The sequence below is a fragment of the Tachypleus tridentatus genome, chromosome 4 (assembly GCF_004210375.1).
Source record: "Tachypleus tridentatus isolate NWPU-2018 chromosome 4, ASM421037v1, whole genome shotgun sequence".
Taxonomy (NCBI): domain Eukaryota; kingdom Metazoa; phylum Arthropoda; class Merostomata; order Xiphosura; family Limulidae; genus Tachypleus; species Tachypleus tridentatus.
In genome coordinates, this window is record NC_134828.1 from 21,898,748 (window position 1) to 21,919,397 (window position 20,650).

General features: G+C 33.9%; 1 protein-coding gene across 3 annotated transcripts in view; it reads left to right on the forward strand.

The window, feature by feature from the left end:
- Nucleotides 1–1,751: 1,751 nt before the first annotated feature.
- LOC143248652 (plastin-1-like) overlaps nt 1,752–20,650 on the forward strand; it is a 32,396-nt gene continuing 13,497 nt past the window's right edge. For 2 of the 3 annotated variants that reach the window (XM_076497175.1, XM_076497176.1), the window contains exons 1-2: nt 1,752–1,882; nt 17,652–17,819. In XM_076497175.1, coding sequence (XP_076353290.1) covers nt 1,832–1,882; nt 17,652–17,819 — 219 coding nt within the window. In that variant the 5' untranslated portion in view covers nt 1,752–1,831. Of the gene's footprint in view, nt 1,883–1,908; nt 2,049–17,651; nt 17,820–20,650 lie in introns of those variants that run through there. The other variant, XM_076497177.1, reaches the window with a different exon arrangement.

Below are 20,650 nucleotides of genomic sequence, written 5' to 3' on the forward strand. Positions count from 1 at the left end.
GGATAAATAGGCGCCACTATTTATTCATTGTTATACGCATATAAACTGTTGGTTACAATAATATCTTCTATAAAGATTCTTATATAATGTTTTGATAGTTATTTGGCCCGGCATGGTCGAGCGCGTTAAGGCATGCGCTCGTAATCTGAGGGTCGCGGGTTCGCATCCGAGTCGCGCTAAACATGCTCGCCCTCCCAGCCGTGGGGGCGTTATAATGTATGGTCAATCCCACTTTTCGTTGGTAAAAGAGTAGCCCAAGAGTTGGCGGTGGGTGGTGATGACTAGCTGCCTTCCCTCTAGTCTTACACTGCAAAATTAGGGACGGCTAGCACAGATAGCCCTCGAGTAGCTTTGTGCGAAAATTCAAAACAAACAAAGATAGTTATTTACTTATATAGGACTGTAAAAACCCAATAGGATTCATAATTATGTTGTTTCAAATTAGTTTTAACACAGATGTCGCAACAACGATGTGGACTTTTATGGGACTTGAATGTGTACCTCCACGTTTAATTTTAAATATATTCAATCGTGAAGCTTGTCATTCGAAAACAGGTTTCAAGCAGTGAAGGAAACGTTTTGAGAAATTTTTAAATTAATCTCCCATGATTTATGTAGTAGAAAATCACCTAGTGATGTAAAATAAAAACTACTTGATGGTTACAAGATAGACACTATAAGCGTTGACGATCGATAGTTTTAGTACTTGTGATAAAAATTAAATTACATCACTTATGTTTTGTTTTTTGTACACACTTCTGGTTTCAAGCCTGATGACGAGGAAACCACTTTAATGATGTCCAGAATGTATGATGAAACAGACTTTATTTAAAACTTAACATAACAAATCTAGAATATAGCAATAAAAGAACATTGTGTGAGGGCTTACTTGAGATTGTAAATTGGATTCGCTATCCACGATGGGAAAAGCATGGGTAACCCATCGTATAGCTTGTTGAAACGTGCATTTAGGATATCGAACCAGTTTTTTCGCATTATTGTTGGTTGAACTGTATGAAATATCTTCATGCAGTATTTTAAATGTCAGAGCTAAATTATAGTGTACAACAGTTATACGTAAAATGTTAACAACAATTAATATTCATAATGTTTATTTATACCGAATTATATCCATAAATACCGCTTTAATAATTCGGAGTGAAGGTTTTATGTGCGTGTTCTGAATGCGCTCGACACACGCAATTGGATTTTTTGTTTGTTTGTTTTTTTGGAATTTCGCACAAAGCTACTCGAGAGCTATCTGTGCTAGCCGTCCTAAATTTTGGAGTGTAAGACTAGAGGGAAGGCAGCTAGTCATCACCACCCACCGCCAACTCTTGGGCTATTCTTTTACTAACGAAAAGTGGGATTAACCGTCACATTATAACGCCCCCACGGCTGGGAGAGCGAGCATGTTTAGCGCGACGCGGCCACGAACCCGCGACCCTCGGATTACGAGTCGCACGCCTTACGCGCTTGGCCATGCCGGGAATTGGATTTTATAAAATAAGTGTTTTTATCTACAATTGATATGTACCAACGTTGCTTTAGAGCATTTTACACCAAGTTACAAGTAAAATAAATATTTATTGATACGTGTTGTTTTCCAATACATATATACTCCTAAAGTCTTGCGTTATATGGCACTCAATAAAATATGTAATTAATTATCGAACAGATTTCGTCATTAACAGGATTAGGATATCCGTTTTTCACCCCTACCCTCGACTACAATGAATCAGCAAATGAGTCATGTCACGTGTTAAATACCAACTTTTCGCGCAAAGCGGCGGACGATCTTTCATAATGGCGGGTGGTGAGAAAAAGGATCATGGATTTATCTGAAGAACAGCGTACGGATCTGTCAGATCACTTTTATACAGTAAGTTAACAGTTTTTATCGACAACAAATAATTCATAAAATACTACAATCTTAAATTATTTGAGTGTGTATAAAGTTATCAAGAAGAAAGTACAACATTTCGGTGTCATTTCGAAAGTGTCACATTTTACTTTTAGACTTACGCCAAGGTAGACAGACCGGCATCGTAAGTTCTTGTTACTAGTGTTAGCATGACAACTACAGCGTCAGAAGTAGCAAATTATATTAAATTGGAAAAAAGAAAACGGTTCTGTTAGTAGTATAGATAATGTTTAGTTTAGGTTACACAAATATATTATGAAATAACTTTTATATAGATGAGGAAGCCAAGCGAAGTACATAGTTATGACTTAGTATTAAATGACGTTAGACTTTTGCGTCAAAAAACTACACACCAATATCATTTTGTTTCCTTCACAGTTTTTATTTGATATCAATGCGAGTTAATTTCATAACACTATAAATAATAAAACTTATGCTTTCGAGAAACTAACAATATCTGCAGTTTTTTTATTTTATTTTATTTTATTTTGTAACATTGAAGTTAGTGTACAGCAGTAGTGTATGTATTTTCTTATATCGTCATCAATTTGAACGTGTTATTGACCAATCAGAATCTGTAAAAATGGTTTTGATTAATTTTCCCCCTTGTCTATAGTATACAATATGGATCCAGTCTACACATTATTTAAAATGTCTTTTATAGCATAAATTCGAAACTAAGAATATTTCAAACCTTATACTTGTTTGAAGTGTTTGATACTTAACAGTCAGAGGTTATTTGTTTTGTTTCAGATAGGATTTGTATATACATTTTTTCTTTACATTACATGAACATATGTGTACAAAATATACACCTGTATACTTGCAAGTCACTTTGAGTATGCCATGATACATTAGAAAACCTGATTGTGCAGTATTTGTTATTTATTTCATTAGACTGTCTAAATCACTAAGGAATAGAGATTGGAATGAATGAGTGAACCATTTGCAACAAAGACGCATGTTAGATAGATAAACAATCAATTATAAACATAATGAAATGGATTTGTGTATGGGAAACATACTTTATGTTTCAACAGAACATGTGTGCTCCCCTCAAAAAAAATTATGTTTGTAAATAATTTTCTTTCAATGTATTATTATTTTAGCGTATTAAATTTGTATGGAACATTTGAAATGTTGCAAAAATAAAGATTGTTCTAATACTCTTGAGGGGGGCTAATGTTTCAGAGGAATACTCAAACCAAAGAGAAAATTTATAAATGTTACTAATGCATTAATATGAAAGAAAACTGATACAGAAAATAGGATGTCCATATACATTGGTATCGATCAGTATTGTCTGGCATAACTCACTGTTTAACATTTCATAGATACTGGATGACTTGTAAGATAAGTGTTACTATTATTATATAGATATGATATCTATAAGTGAAAAAATATAGTAGCGAATGTAACTAATATTATCACTTTTGTTAAAAACTTGTGGGTCTTCTATCATGAATATTTATTTAATATTTTCAGAATATTGAATCTTTTGTCAGTGTGTTAAAAGGTCTTTACTGGAATTACTAATATTATAAAAAGTTAATTATCTTTCATGAATACTTAGTGTTACAAGCATTATCTAAGATTAAGGCTTATTACATTTAACCTTGTTTAAATGTGAGAAGAGGTTTCAATTTATCTGGTTCACATCATAATGGCTATTTGTTATTTATGAAAATTAATAGTATAAATAACTTGTTGGGCTCACTGTGTTCTATTCCAGCTTCCCCGTTGAGCTCTCCTTTTAAATGAAGTCTTTTTGGCATTGAATATGCAAATAATAGCATGGTTGATATGTAACTTTTGTTTTTATTCTCATTTGGTATTAGTGTTTAGAATATTATTACCTTAATTGTTCATGTTGTTGTTTAACACATTTACAAATGGATACAGGCAAGCGATTACCTGTGTTTTATGTAAAATTAACATGTTATTTTATTTCGAGAGCAGATTGTGACTTTTGAAAATAAGTACTTTGGAATACCCTTGTAATGCAATTAATGTACATAACTGCTTACATTTGACATAAGTAATTGTTGTTCTTTGAAACACTTTTTTGTTTTGTTTTTCTTTTACAAGTATTTCCTTTCTGACAGGAAGTGTAGACTATTGATGAAGCCAAACTGTCATAACCATTTATTTTTCTTTTTTTTTAAGGTTATGTGTATGCTTTGGTACCAGTATTGTCGACCTTTTGTAATAGGACAGGTTTATAGATTTAAGGGAACATTTTTCCATCACAAGATTAAATTCCATCAATCTGATGAGTTTTTATTCTGTAATAACATATTAAACCTTATTAAATTTGCTCTAGAATTTTAGATAGAATAGCTCTCGGATTGCTGTACGAAGCATGTGTTATAACATTAATGTAGGAAGAGACCTTCAGATAATAACTACACTTATGCTTATGGTCATTGGAATTTGAAAAGCAAGCCACATTTGCTTGTTTGTTTTAATGGTTCACACTTATGTCTCAGTTGATACCGTAGTGGTATTTCCCATCGTATTACAGAATGTCTTGTGCATTTTCTTCTAGGGAAGAAGTTAGCTATTATTAGGGATGAAACTCTATGAAGAAAAAAACAAAGGGGGGGGTACTCAGCTGGGTAAAGTGGAAAATTGAAAAATATACGTGTAAACATAAAACAAAGTAGCTCAAATAAGTTCTGGTACTACTACTACTTTACAAAAGTTCCTTTTACCTCTGGTTACTATTAAGATGGCTAGTAATTCGTGTGTGATCTACTACTAGTAAGTTTGTAATGTAGACTGGACTTCTTAATTAAATAAAATTTAAAGTTAATTATTTTTTAAAGATAATAAAGATCTGGACGCGTACAATGATATCAAAGAACCTTGAAATATTAGTCTGAAAGTTTAGGGTTAGTAAAACTGTGTAAAGAGTAAAATTATAAGCCTCAATCTACCAACTTTCTCGGATTTTTATAATATGAAGATTATTATAAAATAGTATAATAGTTGCGTAACGAAGTAACGTTAGATGCTGTGTTGAAAAAGTACTTCAAAACTTGATTGTAGTTGTGTTGAAGGTAGATAGTGTCGTGTGAGTTAAGCCGTTTGGAAACCTTTTGTTTTGATAACATTTATCAAAATACAAGTTCTAAATAACTTAAATCTGTGTTTCATACAAACATTGACAGACGTCGCGACGTATTTGATTATTATTTTTCATGTAGTAAATAAACGGTCTTTTAGCGGTTACAATGAAAATTACGAAGTGGTTTCGTACTTTTTAAAGTTTGTAAGTGGTGTAACGCCCATTATCAAAAAACAACTTCCGGCCCAGACGTGCCACCTTTTGGTATTTGGGTATTACTAATGCGAAGTAAGAAATGCGAAAATGATAAAAATGATTTCACTTCCTTTCATATTCACGCCTCTTCCACTTGGTTCAAGTTTTCAGCCATGACATGCGTACACGTGGCTAATCTAAAACTAAGTTCTAATACGACGCGCTATTCATGAGACACCTCACGACAAATATTGTAAATAGTATATTTTATTCTTTTTTTTCTTCTCTAAAGTATTGTGTGTAAAAATAGCAGATTAGAGCTTTCTTTTTAAGGGATATATTTGTATTTTATATTTTTGACGAAGCTACCAAGACTATCTATCTGCCACTGTCTATAAATTTGATTTTCTGACCAGAAGTCAGACATCCAGTCTTTAGCAGTTTTCTGTCCACCACACACGCTAATGAATTTGTTGTCATTGCTATAATACATTTATCATAGCTCAGTGATATATGTAGTTAATTTTAGAAAGTTTAAATGAAATCGTGATAAGTATTTGAATGGTAAAGACTGCCTTTGAGTTCATTTCAGACTTTAGAGTTGTTCATAAATTATATTTGAATGTTATATGATTTCAGACTCATTTGTCAGGTCCGAAATAATTTTGTTTTTCGCCACGGGACAAACACGTGCTCTTTGTATCAATGAATTGGGAATATCTAACCCTTCATGATGTAACAGTGTGTTTGTACCTCTTCCTCGAATAATGAGGCTTACTTATCTTGCACTTTCAACCAGTGCAGTGGCGTAAGTTCTAGTAATTCATAGGAACGGAATCCCAACCTGTAACCTTTACCGAGTCATTTTCCTAACTAGCATTTAAAGTGCATCACTTCCAGAATGCGGGAGTTAAATACCATGTTCTTTTACACATACACTTCAATGTTGGAAGCTTACACGAAACGTTAATCACAAGATGTTGTTACGTATTATAACTTTATAAATTATCCCAATTTATTACGTTACGTATTACAATCTCAAATAACCAGAAAACTTGAATTTCAGCTTCGTAGTTAATTACGTGTTAATATGCATTAAATTTGTTATTTGCCAACAAGATTGATAAACAATTTCCTTTTTTAACACAAATATATTTTAACATACAAACATAAAACAATACCATTTACAATAACGGTTATTCCTAATAGTCATTAGTTATTAGTTGAATACAACAGTTTTACAGACTTCCAAACAACAATCTTGTATCCAGTGTAGAATTGAATATTTTGTCGACGATCCAAGTATACGACGAACGAATTTGTTATAAGTTAATAATGTTGCTTAAGCTAACGATGCCTTTTTTTTTGGCTAGCCTCACACCGATTAGAAGTTCACTTCCTACCGAAGAAGATAATCTCCTCATAGATACAGTAACATCCGAAGTAGTTCACTGAAGTTGAACAGTTAATAATGTTCGAAATCTATAAACGTTCCTCGTCAAATTCTATAGTTTTATAGCTTCCTGGGCCTATAGCGCACTGACTGTAGCTGTCCAAAATAACAATACTCTTTGTCTCTCGGCGTGTCGTTTTTTATATAACAATCACGCGAGTTTCTAGAATTTTCAACAATGATATAGCTCGTTTTCGTAAACAAATATTATAGAGAATTCTTGAAAGTGAGAAGCAACAAGTTTCGAGAACAAGCGAGACTTGAACAATCCACAGTCAAGAATATACATCACATGGAAAAAAAATAAACTATACAAAAACAATCGTGGGCACTAAAGTAAATGTACAATGGTAAATCCGTTACAAGAAACATCCTCATATATTGCAGTTTTACATCTCTTGTATTATTCTCATTCTACCCCGTTACAATAATAATAATTCTTATCACTGTTCATTGCGTATGTGTAAGAATATAAAATGTTTGACACTGTTTTCATACTTGTAATTTGGTGACTTAGAAATATTCTGGAATTATTTTCCCACGGCTAAGTTGTTACTTCCCTGTCGAACTGGAAATTGTTTAGGAAGGACGTTTTTCTTACAAAATCCATTCTGTCTGTTAAATGGTAAATAAGTCCAAAAGCTTCAAGTTCAATGTTTAAGAATCGTGGCGTTTTATTCATTTGGTAACATTACAAGATATTCAAATTCCCACTTTTATTATTTTGATTTTTTTTAAACCATATACAGCTTCTTGTAGGAGATGTATATTACTTTTTTACAGAAATTTGTTAACCGTATCATTATTTACTATTTTAAAAATATAACCGGTTTGGTAAAGTACCATTTATAAACGCACACAATCTTGGTTAAGTTTTTCATTTGACGACATCGTCTGAGTGGTGTTTGTGTATGAATCGACTCGCTACCCTCGACTAACCACAAAGTACCCTGTTTTCATGTTGGTTTTGTTTTTATTTGAAGGATGTGATTTTCGAAGTCAACCCCTTCATTATATATATATTTGTCTGTTGTTTACTCCCATTTTATTGTTTCACTTTTAGTTATTTCTGAAATATAAAATTAATTTTGTAACTTTAATAATATCGCATTTTATAATAACAAAGAAAATATCGCACGCGCGCACAAAGTGAAAGACTTTACCAGCCCATTTAACCGGATAATAAATTGATGCTTTTGGGACTGATTTATTATTATATATCTATGTCAATACTGATATTTGTTTCAGTTAAATATATATTTAGAAATGCGTGTAACCTATACAGTTAAATATGTATCAGGAAATCCCCGATTATTCACTAAAACTGTAGATTCTCGAGTGTAAGAATTAAAAAGGAAAACTGAAACGCGAGTGCATCGTCTGTATTGTTGTGCATGCTGCAATTTCTGGAAACACTTTCTCATGCCTGTAAAACGTAACCAGCGCGACGTGCCAACAGTGTGTGTGTATGTTACTGTTTTGCTGCAGTTGATGTACGATAAACCTGGGAAGCTGTAACTGTGATTTAACACTTATTTATTGGCAACTTTAAGATATATTAACAGGAATGTTTATAAATTTCGAATATTACATGCTATGTAACTTCACTGGATTGATATCAGACATTACTATTTTTTATGAAGATCCTTCAGTTGTGAAAACTACTGGATCAGATAGAAGACTACTGTTTGTATATTTGCAAAACTTTTGTAGTTAAAATCATCATTGTTAGCAAATATTATAATATGGATAGATATCAACATTTAATTAATTTCTAAATCTAAATTATTATTTAATTCAGTTTCAGGATATTTGAAATAGTAATACCTCACATTTTACACAATATTTTCATGCTAGGACATGTTTCAGCTCATTACATCTGTTGTAGTTTGCAAAGTTATTGATATTGACATTTGTGGGAACGGGAGAAATTATTTTAGTGAAAATGGGTTAAGGTAGGAATATTCACATTTTCTTTTATTTGAATTCGTATTTGTAACATAGTGTGTCAGTATTGTATAAAATCTTTCAAACTTCTAGACGGCTAGTCATGAAGTTATTACGTGCTAAGACACGCGAGTTCAGTAATTTGAGGTTAAACTCTGGATTATTAACCTACTTAGAAATCGAGCAGGTAAAGAGTCGTATGGTTCTTCACTGGGAAATGTGAACAGTCTCCTCTACCTCTTACTTATTCTGCCGGTAGGCCTTCTTTTCAGCACGTGACTTGATACTGCACCATTGTCCTCGCATTATTGCTTCATTAAATTAGAGTAACAATACTTTTTAATAGTTCTGTTGCATTTTCACAATTTGACGAAAGAAATATCATATGTTTAACACGTATACAAAATGGCCAGGGGCGTCACTTTCTTCCGTAATCATAACTAAAAAAACATTAATATATCTTGTTAAAGTTTTATTTTTATAGAGATATTATCTCATCAACGAAGATATTCAAATTGCTTTTTTTTTTCGCACTTGATGTATATAATTAATTTTCGATTTCGCTATATCTAAATCTTCATGGTTTCTTAATATCAAGGTGTTGATGTAGAATTTTAATTTATTTCGGGCAGAACAATTTAACAACGTAGTTTCACTGCAGCTTTTCCCCAGAAAGTTTTATTCAAATCTTATGTATTCGAACTAGTAACTGCACTTTCAGTGACCCAGAGGCATTCCATACATATTAAAATCATACTGTAATGGAACCCTTGCTTATATGATACTAGAAAAAAAACTTTATTACGCGATATGCAACCCCTGTCTTCGCAAAATTTTTATCCTGTGTGCATGTACATTTGCTACATGGGTCACAATTTTTCCGTTTCCCGTCAAGAAAAACTATTTTTCTCCACTTTCAGGTGTAGATACGACGTCATGAATACGTCATACATGGATCTATTGCTTGTTGTTTGTTTGTTTGGGAATTTCGCACAAAGCTACACGAAAGCTATCTGTGCTAGCCGTCCCTAATTTAGCAGTGTAAGACTAGAGGGAAGGCAGCTAGTCATCACCACCCACCGCCAACTCTTGGGCTACTCTTTTACCAACGAATAGTGGGATTGACCGTACACATTATACACCCCCACGGCTGAGAGGGCGAGCATGTTTAGCGCGACGCGGGCGCGAACCCGCGACCCTCGGATTACGAGTCGCACGCCTTACGCGCTAGGCCATGCCGGGCCGGATCTATTGCAGTGGCGCCACGGATAATCTGCTAGTTGTTTTAACTCTTGTAACGTCTCGCAGAAACTGACATTTTAGTTTCCAACCTGGCGAGCTAGAGTGAACAGACCCTTCCCAATGATGTCCCAAAAGTAGTAGGTGTGTAAAACGTGTAATAAAAAATACGTATCCTAGCGACAATTTCTGTTCAGTAATTGCACCGTTTGCACAGATTAAGTGATAATGATGTACCGTATTTTCCGCCTAATAAGCCGAATTTCTGGCCCTAAATTTTGGACCTGATTTTTGGGGGTCGGCTTATTGGCCGATTACTCCTTTCGGAAATTTCTTCTTCTTTTGAAAATTACCATAGGCGGTAATTTTGTCCCATCAACAAAGCACGTTAAGACTACAGTGAAACGTTGTTTCTGGAATTTCATTGGTTACTTAATTACAGTGAGTGGAGCCAATAACGAATGACATATTGATTCCATCTCTGTCTCAATACGACACGTTCTGCTTTACTACAGAACGCCAACGATCACACACAACATGCATGCTGATGCTGAAACGAGACTAAGAAATCATTTTGAAGAAACTTGTCACTTCTTAAAAATGGCTTCGGCTTATTGGCCGGTAATAAGCAAAAACCCTCATTTTCAGAGCTGAAAATTGGCCTCGGTTCATTCGGCGATTCGGCTTATTAACCGGAAAATACGGTAATAGATGAATTCAAGGATATTTTTTATCGTAGAAATTGCTGTTACGACTGTTCATGTACTGTTATAAAAATTCGTAACATTTGTGACACATCGAAATCCTGTTACGTTTGGGTCGCCAAGAAAACATGTATAAATAACATTTTTCTACTGTCACTTTCCAGTTCACAAGTATGGTTTTGTTTTTAATTTCTGCTCAATCACCTTTTCTTCCTCTCCTTCCCTGCTTTGATTTGCTATGGTAACATTTCTACGCCTTTTGTTAATTTGAGCACTCTCTTAAAACATAAAATATTCTTGGAAGCAATCGTGTGTGAACGTGCTTTACCTTTGTTCACGTGAGAGCTCGAATTTCTGCAAAGAATGATTCGTATACAAATACGACATCGTTTCGTGCACGTGCCCAGACTTGAAATGCGGTACCACGATCGTGTAAAGTTCATCTTATCGCACAGTGATATCTGGTGTCTGTACATTTAATCTTAACTTTGTTATTGAAGTCTTTATTAAAAAGAGGATTGATAAACCCAGATTTTCTTGTTTATCTTAGATACTCTATTTTATTGGTCTGACTCTGGATAATAGCTAGGCCTATTCGGTCAAGTTCCGTTTCTCAGTAACTTTCACAACTTGGAATTATTGTTCCACAATTGTTTCCTAAAATAATTTTTAAAAATGTAGTAATTCAAATGGTATTTAATAAACGATTTGATAGGCTAGATAAAAATGAATCTTAAAGTGTAGTTTTCCCCATTTAACTGGCGTAGATTTTAAGTCTAGAATTACCGATGGAGTTTTAATTTTTTTTAAACAATATTTGTTTCTCAACTTGTGCACCAAAATTCCTTACGTGGTTACAGAAGCCCTGGTAACAAACAAATTTAAAGTAGCAATAAAAGTGTAAATAAATATACCATAAATACTTCAACTTGTTTGTTTTTGAATTTCACACAAAGCTACTCAAGGGCTATCTATGCTAGCCGCCCCTAATTTAGCAGTGTAAGACTAGAAGGAAGGCAGCTATGATCACCACCCACCGCCAACTCTTGGGCTACTCTTTTACCAACGAATAGTGAGACTGACCGTAACTTTATAACGTCCCCACGGCTGAAAGTGCGAGCATGTTTGGTGCGATGGGGATTCGAACTCGCAATCCTCTGATTACGAGTTGAGAGGCTTAACCAACTGGCCATGTCTCCTGTAGATACTCTTAATTTTAAAATAACGTCTAAATAATCTGTGATAGAAGCTAAACTTGTTTCTTTGGTTCTGGCAATTCATAAAACTTTCCATCATCCCACAGATTTAGCCCATCATTTGAAAGCAATGTTTTACAAAATGGTACGAGTCGCACGCCTAAACACACTTGGCCATGCCGGGCATACTTCAACTCAACCCACGTATTCTTTTTCTCGTGAGGTCAAATCATTGCACTTGTGACGTTTTACAACAGGCAAAAACAACAACGGTTGAAAACAAGTTAGTAATTTGAAGGTTAATACATGTCTAAAAACAATTTGCCATTTGAACTTTTTAATGACCTAAAGAATCGCTTCTTTCTGTTAAGTACACTAATATCAACTGCTATTAGTTAACGCGGTCATCAGTGATCTAATAATACTAACTACTGTTAGTTAACATAGTTATCATGGTAGTACTGTCATTCATCCATTTTGTTAGGTAACTGGAAACTTGTGGGTAAAACAAACCTTGTTACATATTCTACTGATTTCATTTAGGCCTTCTGAGTTTTCGGAATAAAATCTTTTTTTCTACAAAAAAATATTTTGTCGTAAGGGTTACAACAACAATGTAAAAGCTCGTATGTCTTAATCTATTTTACTATTAATGCTTAACAATTCAAAATTTCTTAACTTCGAGAAACGGGTAAACCACAAAGGTTCTATGACTTTAGGTCACCAGTTGCTTACCTTCTCTGTCAGTAGCGTTTTTGGTCTTTCGCCGAAGTACTCACGATGAAGCTGTATCTGCTTAGCGGTATTGCCAAGCATCGAAAGAGATATTGTCATATCTAGACTTCATACAACATGTCTACTACATTTGGCCAATGTAATTATTGCTGTTTTAGAAATGATACGTTATTTATCTAACTAATAGTACAAATAAACAAATAAAATACATGTTGAATTATTTTGACTTAATACTGTGAATTGGGGGAAACATTCACATTTACTACTTATTAATTTTGATGTTTAAGAATTTTTGTTGCTCGTTTGCTACGTGTATTTATGGCTAACCTAGTCAGTTATACACACCAGCCAGGGGGAGTTGATACCTTAATTGAAGTCCTGGGCAAAAATTAAGACTGGAGTTTCCGATAATTAGAAAATAGAAAGGTTTGGTTTGTTTTGAATTCCGCGCAAAGCTACACGAAAGCTATCTGCACGAGCCGTCCCTACTTTAGCAGTGTCAGACAAGAGGGAAGGCAGCTAGTCATCACCACCCATCGCCAACTGTTGGGCTACTCTTTTACCAACGAATAGTGGGATTTTCGTTCACATTATAACGGCCCCATAAAGAAAGGACTGTTATAGTTTTACTTGATTTTTAATTTAACAAAAACCTTGCCTTCAAAAGTGGCAGAAGTATTAAAAATTGTAGTGGAATGTGTGAACTTTGTGTGAAATAGTGCCCTGAAGCACCGCATTTTCAAAGAGCTGTGTAATGAAGTGGGCTCCGAATTCGAGGTACTTCTGTACCATTCTAACGTTCGGTGGTTATCCCAGGGAAAGGCGCTGAATCGTGTTTTTGCCATGCGTGTGGAATTAGCCCTGTTTTTGCGAGAGCACTAACATTGTCATGCAGATTGCTTCGAAAAATCCGAGTTCATTCTCATTTTGGCGTACATGGCCGATATCTTCAATGCTGTCAATCATTTCAAACAACAGATGCAGGGCGGTGAAGTCAACATCATCAAAGCGGAAGAAAACCTGAAGGCTTTTCAAAAAAAAGCTACTGTTATGGAAACAATGAACAGAGAATGATAACTTCGCAAACTTTACCCTGCTGGACGACTGTGTAAGTAAGATCGAAGATGTCTCTGAAATTGGAGATATTTCTGTACCTGGGGAACTGAAGCAAGCAATTGCCATGCACTTAGATGAGCTCGCAAAGTCTCTCGACGGATACTTCCCCACCAGAGAGTCGTATCCAGCATGGGTAAGACAGCCGTTAACGTTTAGTGTTGCGACCGCAGATGTCAATGATGAATACCTCGACGAAATCATTGAACTTCAGCAGAGCCAGGTTCAACAGTAACTTTTCAGAACAACAACGCTCTCAACGTTTTGTTATCACCAAATCGTAGCGTACCCTCTTATTGCTAAGAAAGCCCTTGAGATGCTCATCCGTTTGTTACAACGTATCTTTGCGAGCAATCCTTTTCGAGGATGGTAGACATAAAAATGAAGAAAAGGAACAGACTTTGTTGCGAAAATGATATGAGAGTGGCACTTGCCAAGGTGAAGCCGCACATTTCTGAACTTGTCTCTGAAAGGCAACACCAAAAGTCACATTGATTTGCAGTAAATATTCATTTAGTTATGTTTTTGTTTTTGTGTGGAATTCATGTTTAGTTGGTTTTGTTCTTTGAACACAGTGATATTGTGTGCAACTGATGCATGGTTCATTTTATGCACTAATAAAATATCTTCTCATGTTTTGAATTTGAAAAAATCATATTTTATTTTTCCAATTACGAAGGGTTCAGTGAATGCAATTACGAAACTTCCAGGGTTCAGTACCTCCAACAAAGTTAAGAACCACTTCTCTAATCTTGCACTGCTAAATTAGGGACAGCTAACACAAATAGCTATCATGTAGCTTTGCGCAAAATTCAAAACAAACCATCATTGCAAAAAAACACAAAAAACTCTTGCTTCCAAATAGCAGTTAGTTATCCATAACAATTGTTCTTATATGATGAGGTTACATCTATATACAATTAGCCAAATATTTATTTCTATGAATTCAGTTCTGTAACAGCAAGATGTTAAATCTCTGGGAAACGTGGTTATTAAATTAGTAATACAAAATATTCAGCTATTAATCTTGCATACAACCACATCTTAAATTAAACAATGCTTGATACTGAATTGCTAATATGCTGTGAAAAACAAACAAAAGCATCATATTACGCATAAATGCTTTTTGAAATTCCAGTCTTTGGAACATCAATTAATAAACCAACAACTTAGCTTCTTTAACAACCTATTGACTGAAAGCCCTCGAGTAGCTTTGCGCGAAATAAAAAAAAACAACACAAAACCTGAATTAAGGTAAATGTGTTACTAAAACCAAAACAACTTTATGAAGTTTAAATTTGCAGGCCTGTGGTATTTTAAACATTATAATTTGGGCCGGTGATAGCTTAACTGGCGTTTTAGTTAGAAATTAAGGCAGAATGGCTGATAATGGAATTAAAAATAGGAAAAGGTTGATTGTTCAATTCATATTTTTATATTCATAGCTACAAATTGTTTTTTTTTTACTAAATATTCAAACTATGTTATTCCATTCTCATATAGAACTTTGTATTCTTTTCTGATAAAGACAAATATTGGTGAAACAAAAATTCAAATTGAAACTTTTAAGTTTGATAAAGCATAATTCAGGCTTAGTACTTAGTAGACATACACGAATTTTAGGGTCCGCTGTCCCGTTCATATACTTTACTTTTTGAGTTTATTAAAAAAAAATCGTGCCTTATTTGCCATAAGGCATGTTTTAAACTTTTATTCCATCATCTGTGTAAGCGCCGTTTTATTTTGAACCGTATTTTTAACGTCAAAATTGACAGTGTTGAAAACGCACTTCCTGGTTAGATGTGTAAGATTAACACAGCCTTGTGCATCAGCATGAATACAGCCCATCCATATAAGGAAAACGACCCTGAGACTAAGGGCTTGGACTATTCTACACGCGCTATATATTCTTTGTTTTGATATATCGACTCCACGTGTTTTCCAAAGCAAAGGGAGGAACACTAACATCATTGCAACCAGATGGCTTCAGGAATTTGGCTATGCAAGACCCTCGGAAGTTGATTTTATATGTAATAATACGAGATTTTAACAGCGGTTTAAATATTTGAAAATGTCATCTTAAATTAGTGATGATTTAAGCAAAAAATGTTGTATTGTATTTTTAGAATACATTGTTAATTAAATGTGACAAGATTTATACATTTAATAATTGTAATGTTTTACTGCTGTGGACAGGACTGATAACAAGGAATTACAGAATAAATAAAACTCCCTCTAAATTACTTAGTGTTTTTTTATGATACTTTGATATACATCTGGAAAGAATTGCCTCGCACAAAAAAGTATAAATTATTAACCCATTTTAATTAGTTATTAATTAGACCACAATACTGCATCATCCAGAAAGACATTCACCTATGATTCCTTAATTGGTGGAAACAATAAAATTTTGTTTCGTTTGCAGCTTTGTAAAGAAACACTTAAAAAAAAAAAAGTATATCTTCTGCTGCACTTAGTTACAAGCACTTGTTCATGGCATGGAACTATAATAATGATAGAACTATACCTGGTCTGTTATGCTCTGATGCACATTGTCAGTGTTTCACATGCTTTTGTTCTGATTTTGTTTTTTGAATAGCATTAAGTACTTGATGCTATGTGTGTTTTATAAATGGGTGGAATGAACTGGTTTAAAGTTTACTTTTGGTTGTTTGTTTTTTTTAAATCATTTTTTGTGTGTTTGTTAATTTTATGAGCCTTTTTTTAAAATTTTGAGGAACGTCTCGCATTTTTAATAAGTATTATGTATGTTTTTAATTTTGATAGGACATTTAAAGGAAGCTCAGAGACTAGATGAAATATGTAATTAATTTAAAGTGTCTATGTGTTTGTGAATGTGTTTATATATGTAATGTCATTCTATATTATGTGGTAAATAAAATTATGCTATTCTTTCTATTGCTCAATGTAATTTGGTGAACTAAATATTTTGGAGGCTGTAGTGGCTAATTAGTAGGCCTGAAGGTAATGCTAAAGATTAGGTTTCAGTGGGAAAAGTACAAATAGCTTACTGTGTGTAGCTTTGTGTTTAACAATGAATACAGTTTCAGACACTAGAAAGTGATGTTTCTTCCAATGGCTGATAACCTAAGATAGAGTGGACATTGAGGCATCTTGTAACTTGACTGTAACTAATAATTAAGACTAATTAATAGTCATTGTTATTGTGGGTTTTGACTTTTCTGGTTGAATTTTTTGCATGATTTCATGATACCCAGTTTTATTTTTCAATTTGACTTAAACGTTTCAGGCTTGCATACTACATTTTTTATTTAATGTTTTAAAATTGCAAACCCAGGCTGAATTGGTGAAAATACAAAGATTAAAAACCTGGTAACTTGAAGAAAATACTGGCAGGTCTATGCAGGTAAAGATTGAGTGTGTGTGTGTGTGTGTGTGATATAAACTTAAGATAGTAGTACATATGTACTTGGAAAGCTCGGATAGGGTTATTACAAATTTAATTTTTTTTTATATATTAATTGTGTTAGGTATTACCACATTAGCTCCATGTACAATTGGTGATATGCATGCTACAGTTTGAAATCCCTGATCTAGACTTACTTGGAGATATGAGGATTCAACTGCAGAATTTAAATATTTGTATGTTTATTAATAAACAAACATTCGTTACCTGTATGTTTAAGATGTTCAATAAAGGGCTAGGAAAAAAACAATTGTTACCAGTTCTAACAATGGTATAGTTAAAGGTATTTCATTTGTGGAATGTTTTTGTTTGAAGAAGTTTGAGTCTATTGGCCAATTGAGAAGAAGCTCTCAAGATAGGGAATATACAATTTAACAAATGGTACCTGAAATAATTAGTAACAATTCTGTTTATCAACACATTTCTGAGTAATGCAGTAATTTTTTGTATTAAAGAATGGATCGAAGGCATGAAGGTTTTATCATTTTTGATCAAGTCGTATTTTTAACATATTCTAGAAATTGCTTTTGGAATGAATATCATTTGTGTATTGATCATGTTGTGAAATATTTGTTAGTAAAATTATTTATAAGTTATAAATTATTTACTGAATTTGGTTTGTTACAGCTTGACAAAGATGGTAATGGTTACCTTGACATGAGTGAACTAAAGAGAGCACTAGACATTGTTGGTTTTAAGATCCCCCAGTGGCAAGTGAGACAAATGATTGATGAACTTTGCAGGAGAAACTTCAACAAAGAAAAGGGACAGTTAAGCTTTGAAGAATTTCAAAAGGTATTTGTGTATGACGTAGACATCTGTTGCATTACTGGACTGGATAAATATTGAATTTTTATAACTATGCCTTCAGTATAGAACTTGGTTACCTGGTATTGAGAGTGTAGGATGTATGAATATAGTTTTTTGAATTGATTTGCATAGGTGATATTTGACAAACAAATCCAGTTTTTGCTGTGGACTTCTGCTGTTTTTGGTTTCATGTCAATCCTTCATCAGGTCTGTTTTGTGGAAATGGGAGAAATAAGACAGTAGCAACATTCATGTCTATCCTTCATCAGGTCTGTTTTGTGGAAATGGGAGAAATAAGACAGTAGCAACATTCTCTTTGAGACATCTTTCAGCTGTGAAGAATTTTGATTGGTCATTGGGAAGGTTGTTCCCACCTCTTGAAGTTTCTGTATAATGTGGTTCCACCCTCTGGTTAATATTTGGTTTTAATTTCAAGAGCTTGTTTAATCTTGTTACGTTTCTAACACTAATAATATTTTAAAATAACATACCTTGCCCATTCACAAGAAGTCCTGTAGGAGTGCTTAGCTGTGGCACAGTTTTTTTTAATTGTAGGATTTTTGATGTATCAGCATGTTTCTTTAGAACATGGCTGATAATTCTACATGTTTTTAATTATTTTTTGAGATTGCTATTTTTTTTTTACCTGTAGTCAAGATGTACTGTACTTTTTCATCATATGTAAAACAAACTCTAAATTTCTCTTGACTTTATAGTTTAAATTATGTGCAAAAGGTGGAGGTATGGTGATTTGAAGGTTTTTGAGATATGATGATTGAAGGTTTTTCCAAAAGGGTAATTGAGAAGGTCTAAGAATTGCCGTAACTGTTTAGGGTAAACATTAGCATGAAAGGGTTATTCTTGATTAGATAATTTCGTTTTTTAAACTTTGTCTCAGGTTTTCACTACTATCATTTGGGCCATAGTGCTGTCTTGTTTCCTCTCTGCTTTTCAGAAAATTCAGTCTAAAAGGAAGGACTTTGCATGAATCCTGAAACACCTTCTTGAGATCAAGTGGAAGATGACAGAAGTCCTTAATAGAATCAGTCCACTGTCTCAAAGGCACTGTCTAGAAGAAAGCAAACTAAAAATTATATTAAATTATTTCTTTTTAAGTATTTGGAGATTATTAGGTTGAATTATATTTACGTCCCTAGTCTTTTAAAGTTTATTGAAATAATTCTTCTGTTTGATTCAGCTGATTTTTATTTATTGTATTTGTACACCTTTATATTAAAAGCATTTAAATATATTTAGATACAAAACAATATTTTGATACCTAACTGGTAGAATAATAAGAAAATATAATTTTAAGACTTTATTTTTCAGAAATTGGTATTTTGTTTTTGTTGAAATAATTTTCTGTTCAACCCAACCTCACTGACAAGATGTTGAACTAAAATCAGTTGACAGAGAACATAATTTAAGGATAGTATTGTAGAGATGCTGATACTTTTGTCTTGTCAGTAGGTTGTTAAAGAAGGTAAGTTGTGGGTTTATTAATTGATGTTCCAAAGACTGGAATTTCAAAAAGCATTTATGCATAATATGATGCTTTTGTTTGTTTTTCACAGCATATTAGCAATTCAGTATCGAGCATTGTTTAATTTAAGACGTGGTTGTATGCAAGATTAATAGCTGAATATTTCGTATTACTAATTTAATAACCACGTTTCCCAGAGATTTAACATCTTGCTGTTACAGAACTGAATTCATAAAAATAAATATTTGGCTAATTGTATATAGATGTAACCTCATCATATAAGAACAATTGTTATGGATAACTAACTGCTATTTTGAAACAAGAGTTTTTTGTGTTTTTTTGCAATGATGGTTTGTTTTTGAATTTTGCGCAAAGCTACATGATAGCTATTTGTGTTAGCTGTCCCTAATTTAGCAGTGTAAGACTAGAGGGAAGGCAGCTAGTCATCACCACCCACCACCAACTCTTGGGGTATTCTTTTACCAATGAATAGTGGGATTGACTGCCCCATTATAACACCCCCATGGCTGAAAGGGCGAGCATGTTTGGTGTGACAGGGATTTGAACCCCTTTTGCAGTGACCTGTCATTTTTGTGACTCATGAAATAACACACAATATTTATAGTAGTGGTTACTTATTTTATGGTTTGCTAAGCCTTTGAATAATTTGTAGTTGTTTTGTTTTTTTACAAGGTTTGTTCCATAACCAAGATTTGAAATTTTGGTTTGACCAAACATTGTAAAATCTACTACTTTTGGAACTAACTACAGATGGAAACATTACAAATGTTTTATATAATCATTATAGAGGAGATGGAAAATTCACTGTGGTGTCCTCTAGTCACATCATAACTGAAGTTGTATGCATATACGAGGGCTGTTCAAACAAGACGCGGACTGGCGTCATAAAACAAAATGTACTTTATTTAGAAGTTACAGGTCTGGGACCCCTTCAAAGTACTCTCCTCCCCAACGCACACACTTATCCCAACAGTGTTTCCACTTGTACGCTTCTTTTGTAATGTCCTCCAGCTCCTTCATCGCATTTGCCTTAATCTCGGGAATCGTCTCAAATCTTCTTCCTTTTAAGGGTCTTTTAAGTTTGAGGAACAAGAAAAAATCGCAAGGAGCAAGGTCAGGTGAGTTGGGGGGTGGGGTGGGGAAGAACAGTGATCGAGTATTTAGCCAAAAACTCACGAGTTCTGAGGGCTGAATTTCGCAGCAACGCGGTGCATCTTCAATTTTTCGGTCCAAATCTCGTAACAAGATCCAACTGATATCCCACACTCTTCAGCAAGCTCCCTGACAGTCAGACGTCGATTTGCCCGCACCA